The sequence below is a fragment of the Uloborus diversus genome, chromosome 7, assembly GCF_026930045.1.
Source record: "Uloborus diversus isolate 005 chromosome 7, Udiv.v.3.1, whole genome shotgun sequence".
In the NCBI taxonomy this organism is placed as follows: Eukaryota; Metazoa; Arthropoda; class Arachnida; order Araneae; family Uloboridae; genus Uloborus; species Uloborus diversus.
This window is the reverse complement of record NC_072737.1, coordinates 132,651,239-132,676,278: the sequence shown is the minus strand read 5'-3', so window position 1 is coordinate 132,676,278 and position 25,040 is coordinate 132,651,239. Positions and strand designations below refer to the sequence as shown.

The window sequence follows — 25,040 nt, the reverse complement described above, 5'->3', positions numbered from 1 at the left end:
TGTTCCTTTGTTGATCAAATTTACCTTTGTTAACAGTAAAAAAACTATTTTAATTGAACTACTTTCAGTACAAATGCAATAACTTTCTTGAAATTTTAATATATTCTGTTAAATGTCAAAAAAAAAATATCGTGCAATCTAGTCATTTTTAATTGTTTTTTATTATATGACTTATTGATAAATTGCAATTACATTGTTATATTACTTCATGATAATTTATTATGATGTTCTTACATTTGTAGAAGAACTATAACGTGTATCAACGTTGGAAATGATAGTAGTGTACAAAATTGATTATACAAATTACTTTTGCAAAATAAATCTTCGATGATTCATACCACAAACTGGATTGCTAGGGGGCTAGTAAAAATTATTTCCTTTCCTACAACAAGAGAAATTCTCACTCCAAAAAAAAAAAAAAAATATTAAGGCTTTGGTCTGAAAATTTTGACTTTACAGTTGTAATGAAAAGTCTACTACTGATATTTATATTGCACCCCAATGATACAACTTAAAATTTGAGAAAAATGTATTAACTACTATACTTTTTGAATAGTTAATCATCTTTTGCTCAAAGCCCCATTAGTTACTAAAACATTTGTTTGAAAATAGGCGAGACTAGGGAAAATCCTACCAGTCCAACCTTTATATGTATTTTTCTCAAATTGTTTCTTTTTTATTGAGGAGGGGAGGGGGGGAGGTTCACCTGCATTCTTCATATACTTTGCCTTTTGCACCAAATTGATTTACCCTAAATTTCTCAAAAGTTTCTCTTTTTTTGCCATTCTAAAAGAGATCTTGTACACTTATATCACTATTTAATGCACATATTGCTTATTGCTTTTACTATTTACTATATTTTAAGTTATTTTTCAAAAGGTTCTGTGTGACTACTGGACAGAGAAACCACCTCCAATTTTATTATCTTTGCTTCCTGCTATTTTTATTTGACAGGATTCTTGAGTTGACGGAAAAGGTAACAATATGTTCAGCCCCCCCCCCCCCCCACCAAATCTTTGTTCCTTTGGGTTTATAGCATAAATTTTTAGACAACTGACTTGAAAGAGAATTGTTATTTCTGTTGAGTACTATGAACATTTAATGTCCAATGATTTCCTCAACTGCTGTCCCATCAGTTTTTATTTTCATTCTTTTACCAAAGAGAGAAAGCGTTGCAATTTTAGAACCCATGCTTTTATGCACTTTTTCAAGAGAGAGTGGTGCCATGTTTATTTACCTTTCACTGATGTGCTGAAACATTGAGAGCTTGCAGTGTAAAAATGCACTTGGCTCCTACATGGAGGTTATTTGCATAAAGCTTGATTATGGCTATTCCAGACTGATAAGCTGCAACTTCTGGATGCTGTAACTGAGATGTTAAGTATTTGCGTGAAATTCTACCCAAGCTCTGGCTATAAGACTGTTATTTAGCTTCATATATTTTTTTTCTTTGAGCCTGCCTTCTCAGTCATTTAATTTCTTCCAAATTACATTTTGATACACTTTTGACTAATTTTATCTACTACTTCTGTTTAATATGTTATGTGATATAATAAGCTTACACTAAAAATTAATGTTTTTAAAAATCCTATTGGCATGATCTAAAATTTAAAAAAAAAAAGGGGGGGGGGGGAACAAACCATTAAATTAAAGAATAAAAATTGAGGGTTTTTCCCTTTGCTAAATTCAATTTTCTAATTTCAAGAAAAAATCTTATTGTAATATTACATTGTTCAGTGCGCATTGCAATGCTTTTTACAAAAAGAATTAGCGTGCATCACTTCCATTAAACCATACTGGAAAATTTGAATATAATGATAAAGATTTTATGAAGTTTTAAAAACTTGGCACTTGACTGGTTTTTAAAATAATCAATTCAATTGGGATCAATTTAAACACCTAACTTAATTTTAAATCATATTTTTTGAAGGATGTAGCAATAACGATGGCATTAGCAATTAAATAATTATAATATCTCCTTTGTAAAAATTATTTGAAACTTGCACAAGTTAACCCTTCAAATATACAAAAGAAAAAATGTATGACGAAGTCAAGAGATAATGCAAGCCCTGCATAATTATTGGCTGTTAAACCAGCATTTTTTTTAAAAAAAAAAAGCTTATGAATTCGGTTTTTAAACCAAAACCCAAAAATGAAATCTTGTCTATGGAAACTTAACTTTTAAAAATTTAGTTTGTTTCATGAATTTGCAGAGAAACATTACCTAAGTACTGCATTATTGTTACCAAACAGATAAACTATATAGCAGTTTAGTAATTTATTAGCTTTACTATAAGTTGAAAATTTTGTCAAGTATAAAAAATTCCACATCCTTGCAATATTTTTGTTGAAATTGTCACTATATATATTTTTTTCCTTCGTAATATTTAGTACAAAATTTTTTTCGCAGCTTATTTTTCAATGGTACTTATTTTAAAGTTCAGATTACTGAAACAGTTTTACAACATCTGTTGAAAAATATTTGAAGTTTGTGATACTTATATTATTAGCTATAAGTATTCCTAAATTTTTTTACATGGGGGTCTTTTTCTTTCATTTATAATTTAGAAACTTCTTCCCAAAATTTGGAAATGAATTGCAGTAAACCTTAGTCAAATTGTTGTAACTTTTACCTTTTCAGCAAAATTTTATATCACTGAGAATTTGTGTATTAGCTGTATTTTTTTCATTGCTCAATACTTAAATCATATGATTTTTGAAATAAAAGTAATTAAAATAGTTAAACACAAACTTTTTTTTTTTCAGCTGTTAAAATAAGCATAGATTTTAATCAAATTTGAAATTTATTCTTGTCGTTTTTGAAACATTTTTGTGTGCTATTTCTAATTTTCGTATCATGTGCTCATATGCAAAATTTCATATATTGCAATTTTTTTCTCTTATTTTTTTACATTAAATTTTAGTAGTGCCACTACGCTGTGATAGTTTTGTAAGATATGCTTTTTGTATGCTCAGTATTTTGTATATAGTTCACTTATGTATATACATTTTATTTATACAAAGCTAGAATAAAATTATTTTATACTTCAATATGCTTTTCTTTTTGTGTAAAATGTTTATACTTACTAAAGTAAAAAGCAGAAACTCAAACTTTTAAAAGAAACTTAAATGCATAACTCTATTTTTAGTTAATTTCACGAAACTTGATGTATTATGCACCAACTAAATACTAAAGGTATGTAATTAATCAAAGAAATGAGAAAAAAGAGTTGTAAGAAAGCATTTAAATAGTATTCGTACAAAAATTTTAAGCATTTGAATTCGGAGTTTTTGAAAGAGAACCCGGAATTATATGTAAAAATTGTGTTCTGGTAGCAAAAATTGCTTTCCCAAAACTTCTTTCTACCTATCAGCTCCAAATTGATAAACACATAGGAAAATGGACACCCAAAAACAAAACAAAAAAAAACATGCATTTTTATGACATGCCCTAGTATACATATTGAATTCGTTTAGGAGGAAAAAACTGCACTGTTCTTAAAATTCATGAAATGAAATTTTTGCTTCAAATATTCTTGATTATGAGTCAAGTTACTTTAATATTTATGATCTGCATTTTTTTTTTTAATTTTATTTATTTCTTTTAAATGGTGGTTAAAGTGCTACTTAACAAAAATGTATTGATTTTAGGAAAACTAGTGTACTTAAATTAGAAATTAAATGTTATATGATTTTAAAAACTGCATTTAAGTACTGTTGCTTATGCTTATAAAAGAATAAGCCATCAAATCAAATTTGAAACAATTATGAATAGTTTATTTACTTTTTACAGTTGATGACTATGAAAACCCTATATAAAAATAAGGTACTTCGAAGTATAATTTTGTTTCAACTGCATATACATATGAATTTACAAGTTTTTTACATAATGACTTAAAAAATTATGTAATATGCGGCATCTCTAACAAGAAAGTCTTAATTCACTCCATCATTAGCAATGATTTAAAAAATAAATAATTTGATAGCACTATGAAACACCATTGCTAGTTAATTGTCTCAACTGTTTTAACACTGTCTCTAGAAGCTTCTTTTTATCTCTTTCATTTTTCTTAAGAGCTGAAAACAAATTTTTCTTTTTGTCTGCTTCTCGAATCCTAGAATAAGATAATACATACATATGAATAAAATTAAAATGAACTTATAAATAAAACATAATATTCATACATTCAGAGTTATAGAGTAGATTACGAATCAGCTTTTAGTTTTACGAACTTTTTTTTTTTTAATATGATTGATAAAGATCAAAATACTTATATAGTGACCACTGCTTGTATGAATCATGTTTGTTAGTCTTGATTCAATAAAAGCAAAAACATGTTTTTATTTATTTATTTTTTTTTTTACATTGAACTAGACATGCAATTGAAGAGGACTTGATTTAATTTTAAATCCTACAAGAAAAAATATCATTGAAAGTATGCCCTTCACTCAAAATATTCATTCTTTGATTACACTAGTCAACACCAAAAATGCATTCGACTCAAAAATAGCTATTTCGGAAGTATTTTGCCTCGCTAAACATGAAAATCACCATAAAAAGGTGAGATTAGCTCTAGTTTCAAGATACAGAGCCAACTAGGGTTGTGAAATTTCACTAATGCTCTTTTTTCCTGACAGAAACATCCTCCATGGGACTGACTGTCTTCTAAACTTCGACCCCTGGTAAGGATAGAAAATATCACTACATAAAACCAAAATCGATTTCAAGATATTTAAATTCAGAGAAGAGAAATGCCCAAAATCAGCCTCTAAGTAGATCTACCCATTTCTGCTTCCACCCATGCTCATTCTGCTGGAAATAATTAAGAGCTTCGTGAAAGCGGTGAAAAAAGACAAATTTCCAATACCTTAGAAGGAAATTTCCAAGATATATTGAAGCTAAGGTTAAGGAGAGTTTTTAACGGCCCTTCAAATACGTGCAATTATGAAAATCACTGTTTTTGAAGAAAAAAATCGAGGGGAGAAAAAAACACCCAAGAACCCTTTCAGGGTGTATTACAAGTACTTCTAAGCAGCAGAGAAGACAAGAACAAAAAACAGTTGGCCAAACAACCCTGACAAAGTTAAGTGACCATTGATGAATGGTGTGTGTCTCTGAAACTCTTATTTTGTTCACTTCTTCCAGGATATTTGGTTTAAAAACTAAAGCTATGAGCATGAGGAAAGGTTTCACCAAGATATCTTTACAATGGAACGCAGATTTCAGGGTCATTGTGCTGAGTTAATGCTCACCAAATGCTGCTGCACTATAACAAGAGATGGTCCTTCTTTGACGTACAAAAAACAATAAAAAATGAAGCGTTTACAGCAGCAAGCACAAAACAACCACTGCTTTCTAAAAAATAAGTATTGTTTAATAAAACAGGACCTATTTAATAACATTTATTGCACAGGATTATTTTTTGCTATTTAACATTACCTTTAAATCTATGTGTGGTTGTTGTGCACATTTCTCCAGTGGGCTTTTATGTATCTTGAAAACAAAAGCTAATAAAAAAAATCCACTACCATATTCGTTTTTCTCAACCCAAAATAAGTAGAAATTGACTATTTAAAACCAGGATGCAGACAAAAAGTTATTTTTCGTTGACAAGTGTTATTTAAAGAATTTTATGGTAAAGCAGTATTAAAAAGCAAATTCAGAGTTCAAATTTTAACTTATGTGTTTTTGAAAATGCATCTGATGTCAATGGCTAAAAATTCATTAAATAAATGCTTGCATTTATTCAATTTACTAAAAACCTCATCAGGAACATTTTTGGAGAACTGAATTCCAAGATATATTGTTTCAAATGTCTCTAACATTTCAGTTTTTGATGGCTTGGAAATTTTCACTGAACCCTAGTTGTTCTTTATTTCCAAATCTGCTATCAGAAAAAAAAAAGTTACAGCTAGAAATTGGTTTTACAGGACAAGTCACTAGATAAAATCAAAAGCGACTTGGTTGTTTGATTCTAAAATTCATAAATTTTTCCATTTTGTTTGACCACCCTTTAATCTCAACTGACAGGCAGGGTTCATAATGACAATCTTTAAACTTCCTTCTCTGGACTTGAATTTTTGTGAGGCAAACGTTCTAAAATTAAATCAAATGTCCCACTACCTCCAAAAAAAAGTTTTTTGTGTAATGAACATTGAGATTTGCCTAACAGTTTGATTTTTTGAAACTATGATACGTGGAAGTTTAATTTATGGAGGTTTGACTGTACTATAGATAGATATTATATACAAAAAACAAACATTTCTACTTAAATGCACTCTTTTTTGCGCACAAAAAAAAAGTTTCAATACCCAACTTCTATAATGCATTATCTTTATAAATAAAAATGTTGCTTTACAAAAAAGCAATTGACACTGATGAGTAGAAATAGAAACATTATAAACTACTCCAGTTAAAAGAAATAAAAGCAGTGTTTTAAATTTTATTTTTTCCTTGGGAATTGAAAATTTACTGGACTTACTTCATGAATTAAATATTTCTCTTAACTTTTGCAGGCATTTGAAAAATTTCTCAAAATTCTCTAGGTGAGTAGACACTAGGAAGTTAAACTAAACATTTCATTTCATGATATGTACTACTGCAAATTTAGAAGTGTGCGTTTTTATATGACCAAGAAACATTTTGTCATGAAAAAATGTACTTAAGCAAGGTTCCCACTGACTTTCAGAAATGCAATTCCCTGATTTTTCCAAGTTTACCAGAAAAAAGTACATGATTCTAACCTGATTTTGAATTTGTGGCTTTTTAGCATGAATTTAAAATTATGATTTCATTTGAAACACATGCAAAAAAAAAAAAACTACTAAGCATTTTGCTATCAGAACTTTAGTATTAATCCTTTAATGCTTCTTTCTGCTAACACAGTATGTCTTTAGGTAAGTACTGTACCCGCCACTAATAAAATCACTAGATTATAAAATCAGTCACTTTTTAAAATATCTGTAAGAACAGAATGATTGCAATATCAAAACATGTTAAAATCTTCCTTTAATAAAATCACCGTCACCGTTTTATAAAATCATTTTTGAACATCATACTTAAAAAATTGATAAAGAAACACTAAGAAGTGAAGGAATCTGGCTCTGAAGATGAAGAAATCTCAGTGCAAAGTTTTCCCTCTTGAATAGATGTCAGAAAAGAGCTTGATGTTATACCATGCACTTAAGAGTAAAAAAGAAAATATAATGCTGAAAGTTATAAAACATTTTGTAAACTCTTTCAATCTTTATTCTCCAATTCTGTTAAAATATAGGCGTATTGGTGTTTAAGATCCTTATTCAAATAAAATAAAATGTACCTTATGTTTAAAACATCAACTATATTTTGAAACACTTGAAACAAAAAAAAAATGAAGTATTTTGTTCTGTTTTTAGAATATTTAAACTTCAAAAAACTTTCCTTTTTTAAGTGAGTGTAAGCATGCTAGTTCATAAAATCAGCTGCTTTATAAAATCAAATGTCCTCAGAACAAATGTGATTTTAATAAACGGTGGGCACTGTACTCTACTTCACATGCCAATGTGCATGTCCACTCTGGTTTTTATGCAATGGCTAAAGAATATAATAAACTACAAGTGGCAGAAGTTTATGACGCAAAAGATAAAGTTTTTCAGGTTTTTGACACAATAATTTTCCCTAACTTTTTTGATCAAATAAAATTTCCAGACAATTCCAGAATTTTGCTGACCCTTAAAAACCTTGTTAAGACGAAACTATGTGAATATACTTCAGCAAAATGTTGAAAAATCTCTTAAGGGGGGAAATTCTACAAACCTAAATACTATTGCATGGCAATTTTATTGCATAAATACTTCATATATATACTTTTCACTACAGGGTCCTCTGCACCTACCACTACTTGTGGTTTAACCAGTTATGTGGGACCCTGAAGACAACTGATTTTTTTTTTTATCCAGACCAGAAGCCAAGCAATCCCTGGTCCAGCACACCCAGAGGTTTTGTTTCACTGGGAGGACTTAGTGACCACAAGCATATTTAACGTCCCCCAGAATCTATACTTCAAGACTATAAGTACAGAAATGGTCGTAAGTCCCCCCTCCCCCTTTATCTCATTTATTTAATTTTAGAGGTTATAATATGACAATGCATGAAAATCAATAGAGCTAAAACACAGCACATTTTCAATACTATGTTAAATCACTTAAAACAACAAACTACATTATTTTTTTCATCTTACTTTTAAATACAAATTTTACCATAAAATACAAAAATTATAAATCTTTGACAAAAGACATGATTGAAAATCTCTTAATTTTGGGACTTTGATGAAAGAGAAATTAATCAACTTCTCTATGCAACTCACTTTTCTAGTAATATGATAGCTGTCTGAGGGTTAACCCGTAAATATTTGCTAGTTTCTTGGCCATATTCATGGAAGTAGTTAGACCAGTCCCATTCAGTAAACAGATCTAGCAACTGAAAACCATCAAAACAGAAAATAAAGTGACTTAAATTTCAAAAAATATAAATTGCATTAAATTTTCTAAAATAAAAATGAATTTTTATTAATTTTATAGTTTCAAAAAAACTTACTTGTCTTAATTCAGCAAAACACATTAGTAAAATATCTTCATCAAAACCTCTCACAGGAACACAATTTGCAAATACTAAAGAGAGAGAAAATAAAGGTCCTTCAATACTAAATTTTCCCATTATAAATTTGAAATGTACAATTTCATTTTGAACAAATACGAATTGGAGCAACTAGGATTTACTCATTGCATAACATTTCAATTATTGCTTTTTAAGGACTCCAAAGCTCGCTTAATACATAATTCATTCAATAACAATTATTATACTTTGACCAATATGCAACACTAACTGACTTTGAAATTTCTAAGCTTACCAAATAAGAACTAAACTTACCAATTTACTTTAAACATAAGTTACAAGAATACACAAAAAATAACCCCCCATCTTATGAACATGAATTGTTAAATGCAATTTCATACAACATATACAATACCTAATGTTGAAAATATAATGGAACATATTTTTGGTTAAGTCCACTTAGATTGCAATTATGCAATACAAATAACATTATCTGTATTTAAAAACAAATACATGAAGCACTTTGAAGAAAAAGGGTGTAAGTGCCAAAATTTTAAAGAGATGTTAATAGCAGCCCTGACAGGCCCTGCTATACAGCGTGATTTAGAAAGACTTTTCTATGAATTCCTACCTAGTGTTAATAGGTACTTAACTTGTTTCACTCAAAATGTAAAAAAGGAAACTTACATCTCTTCCTGTGCTTTCCCTGTCTCATATAAAGTAATAAAAAAATGTGTAATGAGGATGAATTTAGGAAAAAATATTTTGTAATTTAGCATTGTAAATATGAACTTTTTCTTACATTCACATTGCATAACATCTAAATTGAACTGCTGCAGAGCACCCATTGAGACATATTTTACTTCCTTATCCAAGAGGAAGTGCATCAACGCAGTTGCGATATGCTTACATGATGACATACATGCTGTCTGGGCAACTTTGTCCTTTAATTAAAAGAAAAAAGAATTACATTTTATTTTAAATAAAGAACATATTCAACAAAGATAGGGGCTTCTTTATGACCGTTGCTTCCTATCGGAAGCCCAGATTTTTTTTCCTGCCTAGAAAAAGGATTGTAACTTTGAAGCATAGGAATACCATATTTTTGCACAGCATTATTTTAATCGTTTATTTGATCCTTGATCATAACACTTTCTTAAAGTCCAAGGGAATATAAAAGCAATTTATACAAGCTTATATACAATGAAGATAATGACAAAACATAAAAATAAATAAAATGAATAAAGAAAAATGTTAATCATATTTTTGCAGTTGCAGTTCAAACATACTCAACAGAGCAAATACAGTTGACGCTCGATATAATGACCATCTCCGTGCCAGAGAAAAAGGTCTTTATAATGAGTGGTCATTATAAGAGATAGAATTTTTTTAAAATAAACACATGCATCATGTATGTTCCATTGTTCCAATAGAATTGGCACTTTTTTAAAGATTCCAGTAAAATGTTCAAATTATTTTTTATCATGGGATTTTTCATTTTTAATTATGGGTGCAAAATATTTCTAAGTAGAAAATATAGGAAAAATTGTATTACAGTACTTACAAATCATTTATTTTCTGAAGATAAAATCAGAAAGAGTTGCTTTCCTTTTTAGCACATATGATTTTTGCAAAACATAATTTTCCATTCAAAGAAACACTAAAAAGTCTCTCGAGCAATTGAAACATTTTTCATACTGGAAACTTTGGTCTCAATTTCTTCTTCTTCATCTGATTAATTTGTTTTTATGCACAATATCGAGAGGTACTTCATTTTCTGACAGACACAGTTTGACACATTCTAAATCATAATTGATTTTAGCATAACAGTTAAAGTTTAACACTTCTACCAATTTCATTTTTTTTAGAAATTTTTTACAGCATTTCATCTTTTTCATCGAAATTTTCATCTTGGATTGCCTGAAAAATCGTTTAAGCATTTTTCCTTTGCTTTTTAAAATCAACATAGTGGTGGTGGAGACAATTCTTGATGGTCTTTTCTGAATTCCATGCTGATTTAGAAAGATGCAAAGATGTAAGGATACCCACTTTGTAATCTTCACCTTCTTCCAGTCCGTAAACGGTAATGAAGGTCATTTCAAGTTACATATTAGTAGCATTGGAAAAAACACCAGGAATAGTGTGAATCGCTGAATTCAGTCACTGTATTGGATTAAATGATGCAGAGCGGTTGTTATAGCAGAAACAAATTAACATAGAGTTCACTGGAACAAATTTGGGACTGTTACCACTGGTCGTTATAATGGATTAGTCTTTATAATGAGTGGTCGTTATAATGAGGGCCGACTGTATGTTCATTCCAAAGCAATGAATTATTGACACCAGTTTCTTTGATCATACAAAAAATATGATGGGGGTAAAAAACAGTCATTTATTTCTGATTCTGTGACACAAAAATGCATGAGTAAAATAAAACTTACTGGAAGATTGGTGAATGCTTCAAAAGTGCTTTTCAAAAAAGCTATTAAATCACTTAGGTAACTACTAGCTTGACCTTCCGGTTCATTAAGGAGCCAATCATAATTAGCTGAAATTTTAAAATAATATAATGTTAGTGTAGTTCAAAAGCATAATTACTGTTTAAAACTTAAAGATATGATCCTTACCTAATTCCAAAAATTCATCTATTTTCTCATTTAACTTTTCATAAATTTGAGATTCAGCATCTGCACGAGAATCCTTAAACAATACAAAAGATATCATTTAGTATTTTGAAACACTGAGAAATTTATTGGTCCAAAGTTCAAACTTTCATAATAATTAACAGATATCCGTAATAAGTTTGTGATCTAGCAGCAAGGGAGGTGTCAAAAACTTTTGGTGGGAGGGGAATTGATTTTTATTATTTACCCCTTAACAAATTAAGTTTACTATGTACTACGTTTTTTGGCACACTGTATATATACAATACAGACAAAATCAATACAATGAAGTACGAAATAACACATAAAAATACAAAACATACATGAAGCAAGGGCTGGCACATCTTCAGGGGGAAGATCAGTTCTTGCTCCACAAGGCTCTTTTTACCTCACAAGTAGAAGTGGAAAGCTTCTAAAAAACTTGCAACCTCCCCCCCCCCCCAATTGCCTTCTAATTATAGCAGATAGAATCACTAAATTTTTGTGCTGAAAAAAATTGTAAACAAGTTTTTTTTTTTTTTTTTAATCTGCATTTCTTAAAATTCGGGGATTTTTTAAGGGAGGGGGGGGCTGTTAATACATAATTAAAAACAGAATAAATTTAATTTTTTTTTTTTTTTTTTTTTTTTTTTTTTTTTTTTTTTTTGTCGACAGATGCACATGGAAAGTACAGAACGTTGCTGATATTTCATTCCATTTTTGTTCAATATTATGACATTAGAAAAATTATTTTATAACTTTGGAACTTTTGAAAAGAATCTAACAAATCAGAAACTACAAAACACATAAAGATTATTAAATATTAGATACTAAACATTCTAATCTGTAGTGGATGAAAATGAAGAATGAAATAAAAGTGTACAAATACAAAAATGAAGAAAGATCTGTTAAAACATGTGTTGAAACAATTGCTACGTTACAAAATGTAAGGACAATAGTTATTATTTTCCCCATAATATAAGCTTGAAAAATATTGAAAACTTCAAAAACTTTACTTTTAGATTACCTCTTTACCAATTTTAGTGCTATTTTGTTTCCTATCTTTTGCTGTTTTAATTTTGCTGGTATTTAAAAGGTTCGAGGTAGTTTCAGAAAAAGTGGTGTAACTACTTTATTTATAATATGCATTTAGTTACTCCAAAAACAAAAGGATTTGGATGGACTCAACTGGAAAATAATAATTACAACAAAAACAAGATACATAAAGCTATGTCAAGTTTTACCCCAAAAGCAGATAATGGGTTATAAAAAGGAGGGTATAAACAAGAGCAAGAGATTGTTTTGCCCCCCCCCCCCTCCTCCGACTTTGTTTTAATATTTTTTAAATCAGCACTTAAAATTCTCTTCATGCTTTTTTAAATTGAGATTTAGTAGATTTCTTTTGCATAAGACAGCAGCAAAAACATTTTATTATTATTGTTAGTAGTAGTATTTAAAGCATCAAGAAATCTTAAAATTCAAAATTGCAAACTGATATTTAAGAATTTTGAAATTACTAGAATGATGGATACATTTTTTCATAATAGGTTTTTGAAGACAAAAGAGAAATAAGAATAATATACAGAAAGATCCTCTTACAGAAATGAATTTATTAAAAATTGTTTACAACACAAACACACAGAATAAAAAAAAAATCATTCATTAAACTTAAAGGTCATGTTTTTAAGTAAAGAAAACTATATCCAAAAGAGATTCATCAAAGTATGCATATAATAACAGTCTTTTTAAGAGTAAATAATAACACCATAACTGTGATCAAAATAAAAGTCTAAAAATTGAGTAGTAAAAATGCATCTTAAGAAAAAAGTAAAAACATACTTTGAACATGGACCGACTTTGCAGCTTTGCAACATGGAAGGAGTCGCTTGTTAACCTGCAAAAAGAATAGAAATTATTTATAAAAATAATTCAAAAATGCTTTTATACTAAACCCATGTAATTAAATTTGAAGGTCACAGAACAGTTATTTCTCAGAAGAATTTAAAAAGCAAAAAAGCTGATGTGTGCATCACATGACTTCCTTTTAAGCCAATTTAATGATAATAGTACATTAGAGTAAGCAAAGAAAGACTTTAAATACTTTTATACTTTTACCCCACATTTGATGCGAACTGAAGCCAAAAAACGTTTTATACAGATTAATTTTTCCAATATTGGACATTTTAAAGTGATTTAATGGTTAACTCTTAATGTCACCAATAGTAGCCAAAATGAAACCAGATTTTTAAAAAAATGCCAAATTTTTTGCCACATTGGCAAAAAAGTTTGGCGATATTTCGCAAAGTGTTTGCAAAATTATAACCCCATTTGAGTTTGCATTGACATTAACAATATCCCCCCCCCCAAAAAAAAAGTGTAAAAGACCCCCTTTGGAGCATCCGAATGCAACCAAAAAAGGATGTGCACAACTAGAACCCACTAGGAGTCTACGTACCAAATTTCAACTTTCTAGGACATAACGTTTTTGAGTTATGCGAGATACATATGCACACACATATGCACATACATACAGACGTCACGAGAAAACTCATTGTAATTAATTCAGGGATCGTGAAAATGGATCGTCTATACGTTCTGGGTGTCTAATGGATATCTATATGTTCTTAGGTATATATCTATTTGTGGTCGGGTTTAAAAAAAAAACTCAATCTTCATGTGGGGGCGAGCAGAATGAAAATTAAGGCTGATTTTTGGGTAAAAATTTTTTTGCGAATACAATACTTTCTTTACTTTGTAAAAGGAAGTAAAAGCAAAATCACACTATCATTTATACAACAATAAATCATTTCTCACAATTTGTGTGTGTAAACAAAATCATCAGCAATACTTGTAAGCTAAAACAGTTACAAATTATTGAAAAAAATCATTTTCTGAACAGTCAAATCATAAACAATAAAAAGCAAGCAAAAAATAAGAAAGTGTGCATATTCTTTTGAAAAGTATTTAGAACAGATGTCTTATTCTGCTCAAATATATTGAAAACAAATAAGAAAATAACATGGAATATTTACCCAGTTACACTAGAAATATAATCTTCCAAATAAACACTTGCATCCTCAAGATGATTTGTGTTAATAGTAATTTGTATAAGCTGAAAATATTGAAATTGAAAATTTTTATAAGATAAAAATTCTTGTTCAAGGAATATTTTTACGATAAATAAAACATAAAAAACACATTTTGAGACTATTAAAGAAATCAACATTTTTAGACTGTGGGAGCAATAGCATAATAATTTAAGTTCATAGCATAATAATCAAAAAAAGAGGATAAAAAATACTTGAAAATATTTAAACAAAATTGCACACAATTTTTTTATAGATTATAAAGTGTTTTCAATCCTATTATATCTTTTCAAAACTACAAATTCAATGCATAAACAAAGATCCAGCCCCTTTGCCTCAACACATAAATTAAAAGATATGCTTCTAGAGTGAAATTCCATTACAATGAACATCAAGGGACCACAAATTCTGTTTATTGAGAATTTTGTCGTAACTCAAACAATAATGGATATTAAATAGGGACTGAAAATTCATTTCATTAAAATGGATTTTTTTTTTTTTTTTTTTTTTTTTTTTTTTGTATTGATATTTGTTGTAAAAGGATCTCACAGCATTAATATCAACTTAAAAAATTAGAAACTTAAGGGAAAAAAGTGATTTACAAAATATCTACCATTAAATACTATTTAAATATTAAATTTTTATTACCTTCACTTAAATTACTTATTTCAGTGTTTATTTATTTTTTTAAATATTTAACTGAGAAGAAATTATGCAGGGTCTGAAATGATCCATAAATTAAACACAAGTGTCCATATGTCCCAAAATGAATTAATACATAATGTATAGAACAAACATTTAGCTTACTTGTAACAGCCCTAAATTTGAACTTTTAATAAGGTTAGAGAGACAACCACTCAGAGTAGTTGTAAGTAGTAAATTTGTTGATTTTCTAACCATGTCTTGGACTTCTGTTTGACTGAAATACAAAAGCAAAATTATTTATATTATGACTTGTAAAACAAAAATGAATCTACTCAGAAAGTCAACAAAAAAAAATCAATTTCAATTCAATGCACTAACATATATATTGGGGTGCAGTTAGGAGGGGCTGTTGTTACTCTGACCTAGCAACAAAAATAATTAAAAAGGAGATTTTAGATGAGTACAATCAAAAATACATTCAAATATGCTGCATTAATAACATTGTAAAACGAGCTTTTCTCGTGAACAACAGAATTTTTCCACCTCATTTTTAAACCCTTGTTTTGACAACAGAATTACAAAAACAAGCTTTGAAATTATTTTTATTCAGAATATTTGACTACCTAAAATCCTTGAAAAAATGTCCCCACTGCCATTACTGCACTAAACACGCGTGCTACACAAAAGTCAAACTCACAAAAATACTAGAATATATTGAAAACAAAAGTACTTTAAGATCCCAAAACTTCAGGCTTCTAGTGTGATAAAATTTTCTGCAACCTTAGCCTAAACATGGCTATTTCTTACGACAGGCAGTATTTCACAAGCTCATTGTTTCATTCTTAACTGAAAGAACACCATTGGGAAAAAAACCTATTTGAAAGGGATAAAATCTGTTCTTTCTAATGGTACTAATGAAAAGATGCAATTTGACAAAATTGAGCTACAGCACATTGAAAATAGGCTGTTTTTTATGTGAACAGTTTTGTGAGCTACTTTGGATGACACTATCTTTTAGAAAATCAATATTTAGATTCTGCAACTTTAACCCATTAAAAACAAGTCTTTTAGCAGCCTTTGAAAATATAAGAAAAATTTCCTCATTGCACTTTTTCATGAGTTTACGTGAGTGCTACACAAAATCTAATGAGTTCATACCCACAAAATACTAGAATGTATTCCAGACAAATGTATTTTAAACTCCCAAAATCTCAGACTTGCAGTCTGATAAAATTTTCTGCAAACTTAAGACTAAACATGTCAATTCGTCTCACAAAGTTGATCTGCCATTTTTGAGCCTTTTTTTTTCGCGGGGAGACATTAGATTTTCAAGATTTGGATCTCGGAAGCTGAAACTTTGGATAGGTTTACTTCAAAGGCATCTCTACCCCTCGATGAAATTTCTTCCAACTCGAAATTGATTGAGCCGGGAGGATTTGAAAAATCAAGTCAGTTGATGTGGAAAGCCTCGTGTTTAAACGAGGTCACTTTCCCACAAATGAAATAGCAAGTTTTCACAATTTACAATGAATGTTTATCGAACAGAAAATAGCAAACTTGATTTACTCACGTGAGATTCAAATCTTGTGAAAATTTTAAGCAAGCATTAATGAATTCCTTAACTTGATCATAAACTTCAGGAACAAATTGGGAAAAGGGAAATTTTTTTGGAAATGGAGCCTGTAGAGAAAAAAAAATCACTCTCATTACAAAGAATCATCAAAATTTTATAGCATTTCATGTATCAAGATACATGAAAATAACGTATTATAGATGCATGAAAATCAGGATTGCAGCAATTCATTAAAAAATGAAAAAACTAAAATTAAGTTTACTGTAAATATGTTGCTTACTGATATCCTTTTTAAATTAGAAAATAAATTTTTCAAAAGTAAAATTTAATATGTAGAAAAAGAAACAAGTATATGTAAAATTATCAGTTCAAGCTTCAGAGCAATCAAATATACAATTAATTTACGATAACTCAAAGTCTGATAACTCGAATGTTACTTTAACTCGAAGTTTTTATCAAGTCCCGACCCCTTCGTCTTTAATTACATGCTAATTATTCTCAATATCTCGAAGTTATCTTCCTTTAACTCGAAGTTCTTTCGAAGATGACTCGAAATTTATTTTGGAAGAACAAAAAAAAAAAAAAAAAAGAAACAAGCGACTATAAGAGAAAAATTAATTCAACTTCACTTGAAATTTCTGCACAATAGACCTCTAAAGCAAGAAGGACACCTGTTGAGCCAGTGCGTGAGAAAGGAGTTACACGTGCGGAACTATGTTAGCTTGCTTTCTTTGCTTTCTTTTGTTGTACTGTACTGTTTACACTTTACCATATTTTTGGACTAGGAATTTGCTTTTAAGCTGTCAAGTTGTCCAGTCAATTGATTGTACCTTGATTCAAAGGTCGACCTGAGTTAAGATGTGCTCCCCTTCATTATTTAGTTCGATCATTTGCTGATAAGTTCCTGAGAGACAGAGTGAGTTTTCTTTACTATTAAAGATGTCAAAGCAAGTACTCTGTCAATGATATTAGAAGAAAAAGTGAAACTTCTAAAGCGGTAGAATCCATGAATTGGAACTTGAAATGAATGAAGATGTGTACCTTTCCTGAAGCAGAATCAGCTCTATTTAAGTGGCTCCAGCAGCATCAAAATCAAAACCATACTTTTGAATTTTTTTTTCACAATATTTTTGATTAAACTATGCATATTATGCTAAAAAACTTTTAAGTTCTGTAATTTTGTCTATTATATGTACCTATGAATTAAAATGGGGATGGCTTGCACCTGGGGTTTTGTTTTTCAAATTCAGAATTAGTTTCTTTGTAATTAATTTTTTAAGCTCAAATTTCACGTAAATTGCCTATTAAAGGGGTGAAAAATTACTTGCACATATTAATATTATATATCATTGGAAAGGGTAGAATTTTCCGCATTTTATGCAGTTTGTTTCAGCACTCTAACTTAGATATGGAGGGAGTTATTTGCGTCTTTAGCTCGAACTTTTTTAGGCTTAGCTAAAATTTAGGCACTACTTTCTTCATTAAATCTATCATTAAAAATTGAAGGAATTGTCCAACAGTTTTCTTTTTGATACTACTGAAAAGAGCTGTTTTTTTATTCCAGATCTAACTCGACCTACAGTCGAAAAACTTAGCTTCCATCTCCAAAGAAAAAAGTTACAAGGCATTTTAATAAGTTCAAAAAATCTCACTTCTATTCAAATTATTGATGATTTATTTGGTGATGTCATAGTTATGTATTTTTTGATTTATTTGTTTTTTTCTTTCTTACTCACAAATTTTAAGGGTTTCGATTTTAACGGAAAATTTTAGTCTTAACTCAATTCAAGCCCCAAGCTAAAGAGCAAAATATATTAATAGAAACCACGAATGTGAAAGCAACTTTTCAAACCAACACAACTGCAGTTTTGCAATGCTCAGGAGCCTCTTAGCCCTCATCGCTCTGCCAAGTTGGTACAAATTATTTTGAAACTCAGGGAAAGGGTGCTTTTCGTTCCAAAAAGAGCTCATTATTTGTTTTTAATCTGTTTCTTTCTAATTGAAATTTTAAATCTTTACGAATCAAATAAGATTGCGAAGCAATTTTTGGGGGTTGGTGAGCGTCAGCGAGCAGGGGCAGAGCCCCCTAGTAGAAAACAGAAATTTCAAAACCTAACTAAAAATATCAAATTGGAAATAAAATACTTTTCTTTTATTTATTTAATTGTTCTCTTAAAAAGAATAGTTAAACATTTTCTTACCAACATTAGTTCTTCATCATGATATGGAAATCTATTAATAACTTCATCATATGCTTCTTGTGTTTCTACTTCAATTGGATGGTAGTTGTCCGAGTCAAAAATTTTCCTAAAAACTTTGGTCCATTTTCTCATAAGTATCTCATTGTATTGGTCCCTTATTTCCAAAAGTAGCTCAAATAATTGATTCACAGGATAGCCATAGGTCTGTAAGAATCATGACGTATTTCACACACTTTTAAAGCAAGATAGCAAAGCAGAAACAAAGTTTAAAGAATTTCAGAATAAATATTTTTTATTCAACACTTACAATCAGGGCTGTGGCGTCGAAGTCGAAGAGTCGGAGTTGGACTGATTTTGGGGTAAAGGAGTCGGAGTCATTAGAAAATATGCCGACTCCAGGCTTCTTTTTTTCTTTCCTTTTCACTGACTCTCCTTGCATTTTTTAAAAACTGACTACCAATTGGTTCAATCACATGTATAAAAAGATACTAATGAGAAAATAACTACCATTATTGCAATCAGCTAGCTTGAGTGTTTACCGAATAATCTAATGTTTTTTTCTTTATTAAGACTACTTCTATAAGCTTGGTTCTCACTAAAAAGTATGGAACAAAATAAGTGTAAATAATTTCTTGATTAAAACACTCAATAATTGCAGTTAATCTTAAAATCCTCATAGTAGGGTTAATTCTAAAGCAGCCAATAAAATTTAAATTAAAAATTTAGCGAAGAAGAAATATAGGTATAGTAAAAGCTATTCATACAAATTTGTATACCGCCGCATTTTGTGTAAAATTAGCTCCTGACGTATATGTGCTCTATTTTCATTGAAATTTTATTGATGAAAAATAATTTAAAATATATTCGCGAAAATTTTCAGAATTAAAGTATTTATATTTTTTATAAACTCTGAAATTAACTTTGGATGTCATCTACCAGATGAGTGTCAACCCGGGGCAAACCACCACCTCTCAAGAACTTGGATTTAGAAAAAAAAGCTTTTCTCTCCAGTTACAACTTCCAAAAATTGAAAGCGATTTGATCAATATCTATTTGTTAAACATTAAAGGGGGCAAATTACGGATAATCCTTTTCATATTTTTTAAAAGGGATTTTTAAGTCATCTCACTTTTTAACTCGTAACTATTGGAAAATTTGATTTTTAAAGTGAATTTCTAACATTGTATGTGTCTTGGGTTTACAATAAAAAACAAAATGCAAAATTTTCATAAAAAGGAATTAATATTTCAATCTCTGTTTAGAGATTTTTCCCCTTCCTCTGAAGGGAGAGAGGGAGTTAAAAAAATACAATTAAAAATAAATTTTTAAAAATCCGGAGTCTGAGTCGGGCGTTTCAAAATCCAGGAGTCGGAGTCGGGGTCGGCCATTTTCCTCCCGACTCCGCCGCCCTGCTTACAATGGCACAAAACAACTAGTCTCTTACTGATGATATGAATGGCTCTAAAATACTACATCTAATTGTGAATTAAATAAAAATTCCCTATTCAGTCATTAATTTTCCAGAGCAGCAAAAAAAGATCAATTTTCAGCACTGTTCGGAATTTTATTTATTTTAGGTTTTAGTAGAAATTGTGATCTACACAAAATAATTTTTAAAACAACTATAAATATGTAAAACTTCTGTATTTCACTATTCTATATTTTCTCCATAAATACTTTTAAAAATATTAATGAGAGAATTTCTAAACACAAACATTTTTAAACTCTTAAGAATAAATTTAAAAGATAATCCTTTTTCAAGGCTAAAGAAAAGGTTTACAAAATTGTATGACCCGTAAAAGCGAACTAGTCAGGAGCTATATTCAACAATGATGATGAAAACTTTTAGTCTTAAATGAGACAATACAGGGTGCGGTAGTAAGTAATGAGACTGGCCGCCACGCGGCGCCTAAGTCGCTCGCAGTGGGGTCTCCACCGGCCGACATGATGATAGGGGGATCTGACTACCAAAGGGGGGTCACAGATCTGGATGAAATTCTGTCTTTAGGTCAGTTCGCACTAGATATGAACCTAGGTAAAGCGGTTCGACTGTATAGGTACTAGTTTGGCTTCAATGGAGGTTCAAAGTTGTTATTTGAATCCAAAAAAGCAATGGTTTTACATTTCAAATTAAACTTTTTTACCCTTTTCTTGCATTGTGCTATAAGCCAATTAAATGCATTCACAACATAGAATAAATCTCTCCCCCCTCCCCTCTTCTTTTGTTGTACTCACAAGAGATGCCAAATGGGTTTTGAGAGGGTAGATATTATCCCAAAGTTTCAAATCCAATGCAAATGCCATTGCAATTCTGGTCCTGCAAATTAGTGTGATTCAAACAGCAAAAACTTGAGTCACAAATCTGGATAAACTTCTGGATTTAAGTCAATTAGTACTAGATATGAATGAGCCCAGGTAAAATAGTTTGAGTGCTTAGGCTCTAGTTTGGGACCAAGGAGGGCCTAAATTTGCTTGTTTGGCTCCAGAACTGCAACAGAGTTTTCCTTGCAATTTAAAACTTTGGCACAATATTTGCTCTTGTAACATCTGTTGCGTCTCTTGTTAATATAAAGTAGGGACGGTGCAATTTACTCTACACTGTGAATACATTTAGTTGGGCGATATTGCAATGCAATATTAAGAAAAGGGTAAAAAAAGGTTAATTTCAAAGGAAAAACCATTGCTTTTCTGGAGCCAAACTAGAAACTTTGAACCCCCATTACGCCCCAAACTAGGGCCTATGCAGTCAAACCGCTTTACGTGGGCTCCTATCTAGTGGCAATTGACCGAAATCCAGAATTTCATCTAGATCTGTAACTCTCAAAGTCATGTCGTTTGGTAGTGAGCTAACAACAGAACCATTACGCAGTTGCATCGGATCTCTAGCGCAGCGAAAGTCGTGCTTCACATAAACGTTGTTTACGTGCTTGTGACACTTGTGAAAACGCTGAAGATAGATCGCTCAATAGAACAGTGATATGCAATCAAATTTAGCTTTTGCTTGGGAAAAACTGTTTCGCAAACTTTTGCTATGATTATGGAGGCCTACGAAGAAGACGCTCTATCAAGAATTCAAGTGTTTCAGTGGTTTGATGAGTTAAAAAACAAGAGGGAATCCGTTCAAGACCTGGAACGATCTGGACGCCCTTCAAGGAGTGGTGTGGATGAAACGGTGGCCAAAGTGAAAGAACTCCTGGACTCTGACCATTGTTTAAGTCTCCAAATGATCGCCGACGAGGTCTCTGTGAATAAATTTATGGTCCACCAAATTGTTACGCAAGATTTGATGATGAGAAAAGTTTGCTCAAAATTGGTTCCCCAAAGGCTCACTGCTGAGCAAAAGCAATGACAAGTGGACGTTTGCTGTAAGTTGATGAATGAATTGGACTTCTTCCTATTTTTGAAGGTGAAAAGAAGTCAGAAGGGTCATCATTTTGACGATATTTCGGACATCCAAAGCGCTGTCACGAAGGCACTAACTAGAATAACTCCAGCGAACTACAGTGGGGCCTATGAAGCTTGGAAAACGTGCTGGCAACAATGTGTTGATGCCCAAGGCGACTACTTTGAAGAATATTAACATTGTTTTACAAGTCAGATCAATACATTTGTTTTTCTGGACTGAGACTCATTACTTATCTATCGCAACCAGTATATTCTTCTAATTACAAGAAAAAGAAATACGCAAAAGAAAAAACAACAACAAAGGGGGTGTATTATAATATATGAAGAAGCATTATAGCAATAAGAAGTGCCTTAGCAATTTTAGCAGTAAACAAAAATCTCCACAGAAACATAAAAGGGCAAGGCAATCGTATCCAAAAAAGGGTTTCTATTTCTGAGGACATTGTCAATTTGTTACATCAAAAGTGCTTAGTTATGTAGTAATTAAATTTGGATTCTCAAAATATTTAACAATCCTTTCATATTTTTCAATGCATTACTAGTGCATTTCTCAAAAAGGCAATCATATTCGCTTTTACAGCAACAGAAAAATTTCAAGACAATTAATATACCATACATGGATAAAAAGATGAAAAAAGCCTGACTAAATATATCACAGCAACATGCACATTAAAACAGTAAGACTGCTTTAAAACAAACTTTTATGGGGTGTTTAATTTTGGACGTCTTTTTCGAACCGGATAATGCATTTTTTGAGGAGGGAGGAGGGGGATAAGATTCTGGATAAGTTTTTGGTTTATTTATTTGGATTTTGTAGATTTTCTGTTACTGACAGGCTTGAACAACCAATTGGATAACAATTTCAGGTTTTAGATAGCCGGCATGGAACAGTTATTGTTCAATACTATAAAGGGTAGTTTGCTGAATTTTTTCTCAGACATCAGCAAACTGGACACCTCTCCCCTTTGTGTTTTGAATTACTAACAGTCTACTAAATACAGTCGACGCTCATTATAACAACCACACATTATAAAGACTGTCCCATTATAACGACCAGTGGTTAAAGTCCCAACTTTGTTCCTATAAACTCTATGTTAATTTGCCTTCGTTAAACAACCGTTCTGTATCGTCTAATCCAATACAGCGACCGAATCAGCGGACGCTATTTCTTGTGTTCTTTCCAATAAAACAAATTTGTAGCTTGGAATGACATTATTGTTTAAGGACATCTGCCTGAAGTTTTCAATGTCAAATCCAACTTTAAGAGGGGTGGGGGGGGGGGGGAGATTACCATTCACCACAGCTAGCACAGAAAAAATAATGGGAGGAAAAATCGAGAAATTTCCAGATTCCTAAGAAAAGGGAGTTGACAGACGTATTGGTAGTTTGGTGTTTGAATTAGTGGTTTTAAAGATTTGGGGTTCTAGAGGGACGTTTAAATGTTTTCTTTGGAAAGCAAGAGAAACACAATTTATCACCTATATCTGAAACAGAAAATAATGTTTTGCAAACATCACGTCTGCTAAAAAGGCAGACCTCTGTTTCTGGTTTTATCTTCAGAAATTGTTGTAGTAGTAGCAGATTTGAAAGTGTGTAATATTTTCCTCCCTATATTTTCTACTTTAAAACTTGTTTAATATTCTGTCATAATATTTTGCACACGACTTTTCTAAAAATTCCTATGATAAAAAAAATTTGGGCATTTACTTGGGCATGCATGATGACTGTTTACATTTTTTAAATTTATACCTCTTATAACGACCACTCGTTATAAAGACCTTTTTCTCTGGGACAGAGATGGTCGTTATATCGAGCGTCGACTGTATATATTTTATCACTAAAAACTTTTTTGCAACAAATGAATTTACGTAAAGCTTAAAATGCTTTGGGTATCACTAATTGCATACATCAGTTTAAGTAATGCTGGCTGTAGGAATAACCAATCATTTGAAATTCTGCTTGTCTTGCCCTTTGATTCAAGAATACCACAAAGTTTTTTTAATGAAAATAACTTAATATATTTTGCTGATTCTGAAAATTAAATTTTAATATTTAAAAAACGTTCCTAGATTTGTATCATTCTTACTGCTGTATTCTCAGCTGTTTTCACTTATGTTTGTTGTTTCTAAAATTTTATCAATTTAACATCTACCTAGTAGCCATGATGATAAAGTAATATAACATTTTAAAAGTTAAATATACACAAAAAAGATAATCTTACTCTAAGTGTGTAACTGAAGAGCATGATAAGCCACTTTAATTGTAACATGAGTGATGTATCAGTTGAACAATCCTGAAATTTTAAAAGAAAATTGACAATTCAATTAAAATCACCATTTTGCATATGCAAATAAATATCAGTTGAAACATTTGGAGAGCACAAGGATTTTCTAAATATTTACATATTCCAATTCTATGTTAATCATTGTGTGTTTCTATTACATGTATGTGATGCAAGCAATATACATAATGGCTTTTTGAGGTCATGAAAACTTAATGTTTAATACTAGACTAGCAAAAATACCCGGCGTTGCCTGGGTCAGTAATAATTATGAGAAACAATCGTTACTTGCACTTGTTTTCTGCTTTAAGTGAAAGGATTTAAAACACACCTTTTGGACATGATTACAAATCCAGCTTCTTCCTTACCCATAAAAGTAAAATAGCAAAGGGTATAAAGAGAAAAATAGTATTCATTTTTAAACGAAAGCACCAAATTTAAGCATATACAAAATTGAAGAATGGGGTCGTTTCCAAAATTATAGAAGTATTTTTTTCTGAAAGAGCATGCTCAAAAACATAGGCTCTGAGCATTTTTTTTTTTAATTGTTTAAGTTTAATATTTAAAAAAAAATACTTAAATCGGTGCGCTTTCATGGTTTACGCTCCTGCCGA

At 30.6% G+C, this 25,040-nt stretch overlaps 1 protein-coding gene across 4 annotated transcripts in view; it reads right to left on the bottom strand.

The window, feature by feature from the left end:
* Positions 1–3,750: 3,750 nt before the first annotated feature.
* The window catches only part of LOC129225543 (exocyst complex component 6B-like), a 61,733-nt gene continuing 40,443 nt past the window's right edge, over positions 3,751–25,040 (bottom strand). For all 4 annotated transcript variants that reach the window (XM_054859985.1, XM_054859986.1, XM_054859988.1 and 1 more), the window contains exons 9-20: positions 24,367–24,438; positions 18,741–18,944; positions 16,537–16,646; positions 15,129–15,240; positions 14,268–14,347; positions 13,075–13,129; positions 11,221–11,293; positions 11,035–11,141; positions 9,396–9,537; positions 8,576–8,649; positions 8,346–8,458; positions 3,751–4,115 (exon numbers count right to left, since the gene is read on the bottom strand). In XM_054859985.1, the coding sequence (XP_054715960.1) occupies positions 3,989–4,115; positions 8,346–8,458; positions 8,576–8,649; positions 9,396–9,537; positions 11,035–11,141; positions 11,221–11,293; positions 13,075–13,129; positions 14,268–14,347; positions 15,129–15,240; positions 16,537–16,646; positions 18,741–18,944; positions 24,367–24,438 (1,269 nt within the window). In that variant the 3' untranslated portion in view covers positions 3,751–3,988. The remainder of the gene's footprint in view (positions 4,116–8,345; positions 8,459–8,575; positions 8,650–9,395; positions 9,538–11,034; positions 11,142–11,220; positions 11,294–13,074; positions 13,130–14,267; positions 14,348–15,128; positions 15,241–16,536; positions 16,647–18,740; positions 18,945–24,366; positions 24,439–25,040) is intronic.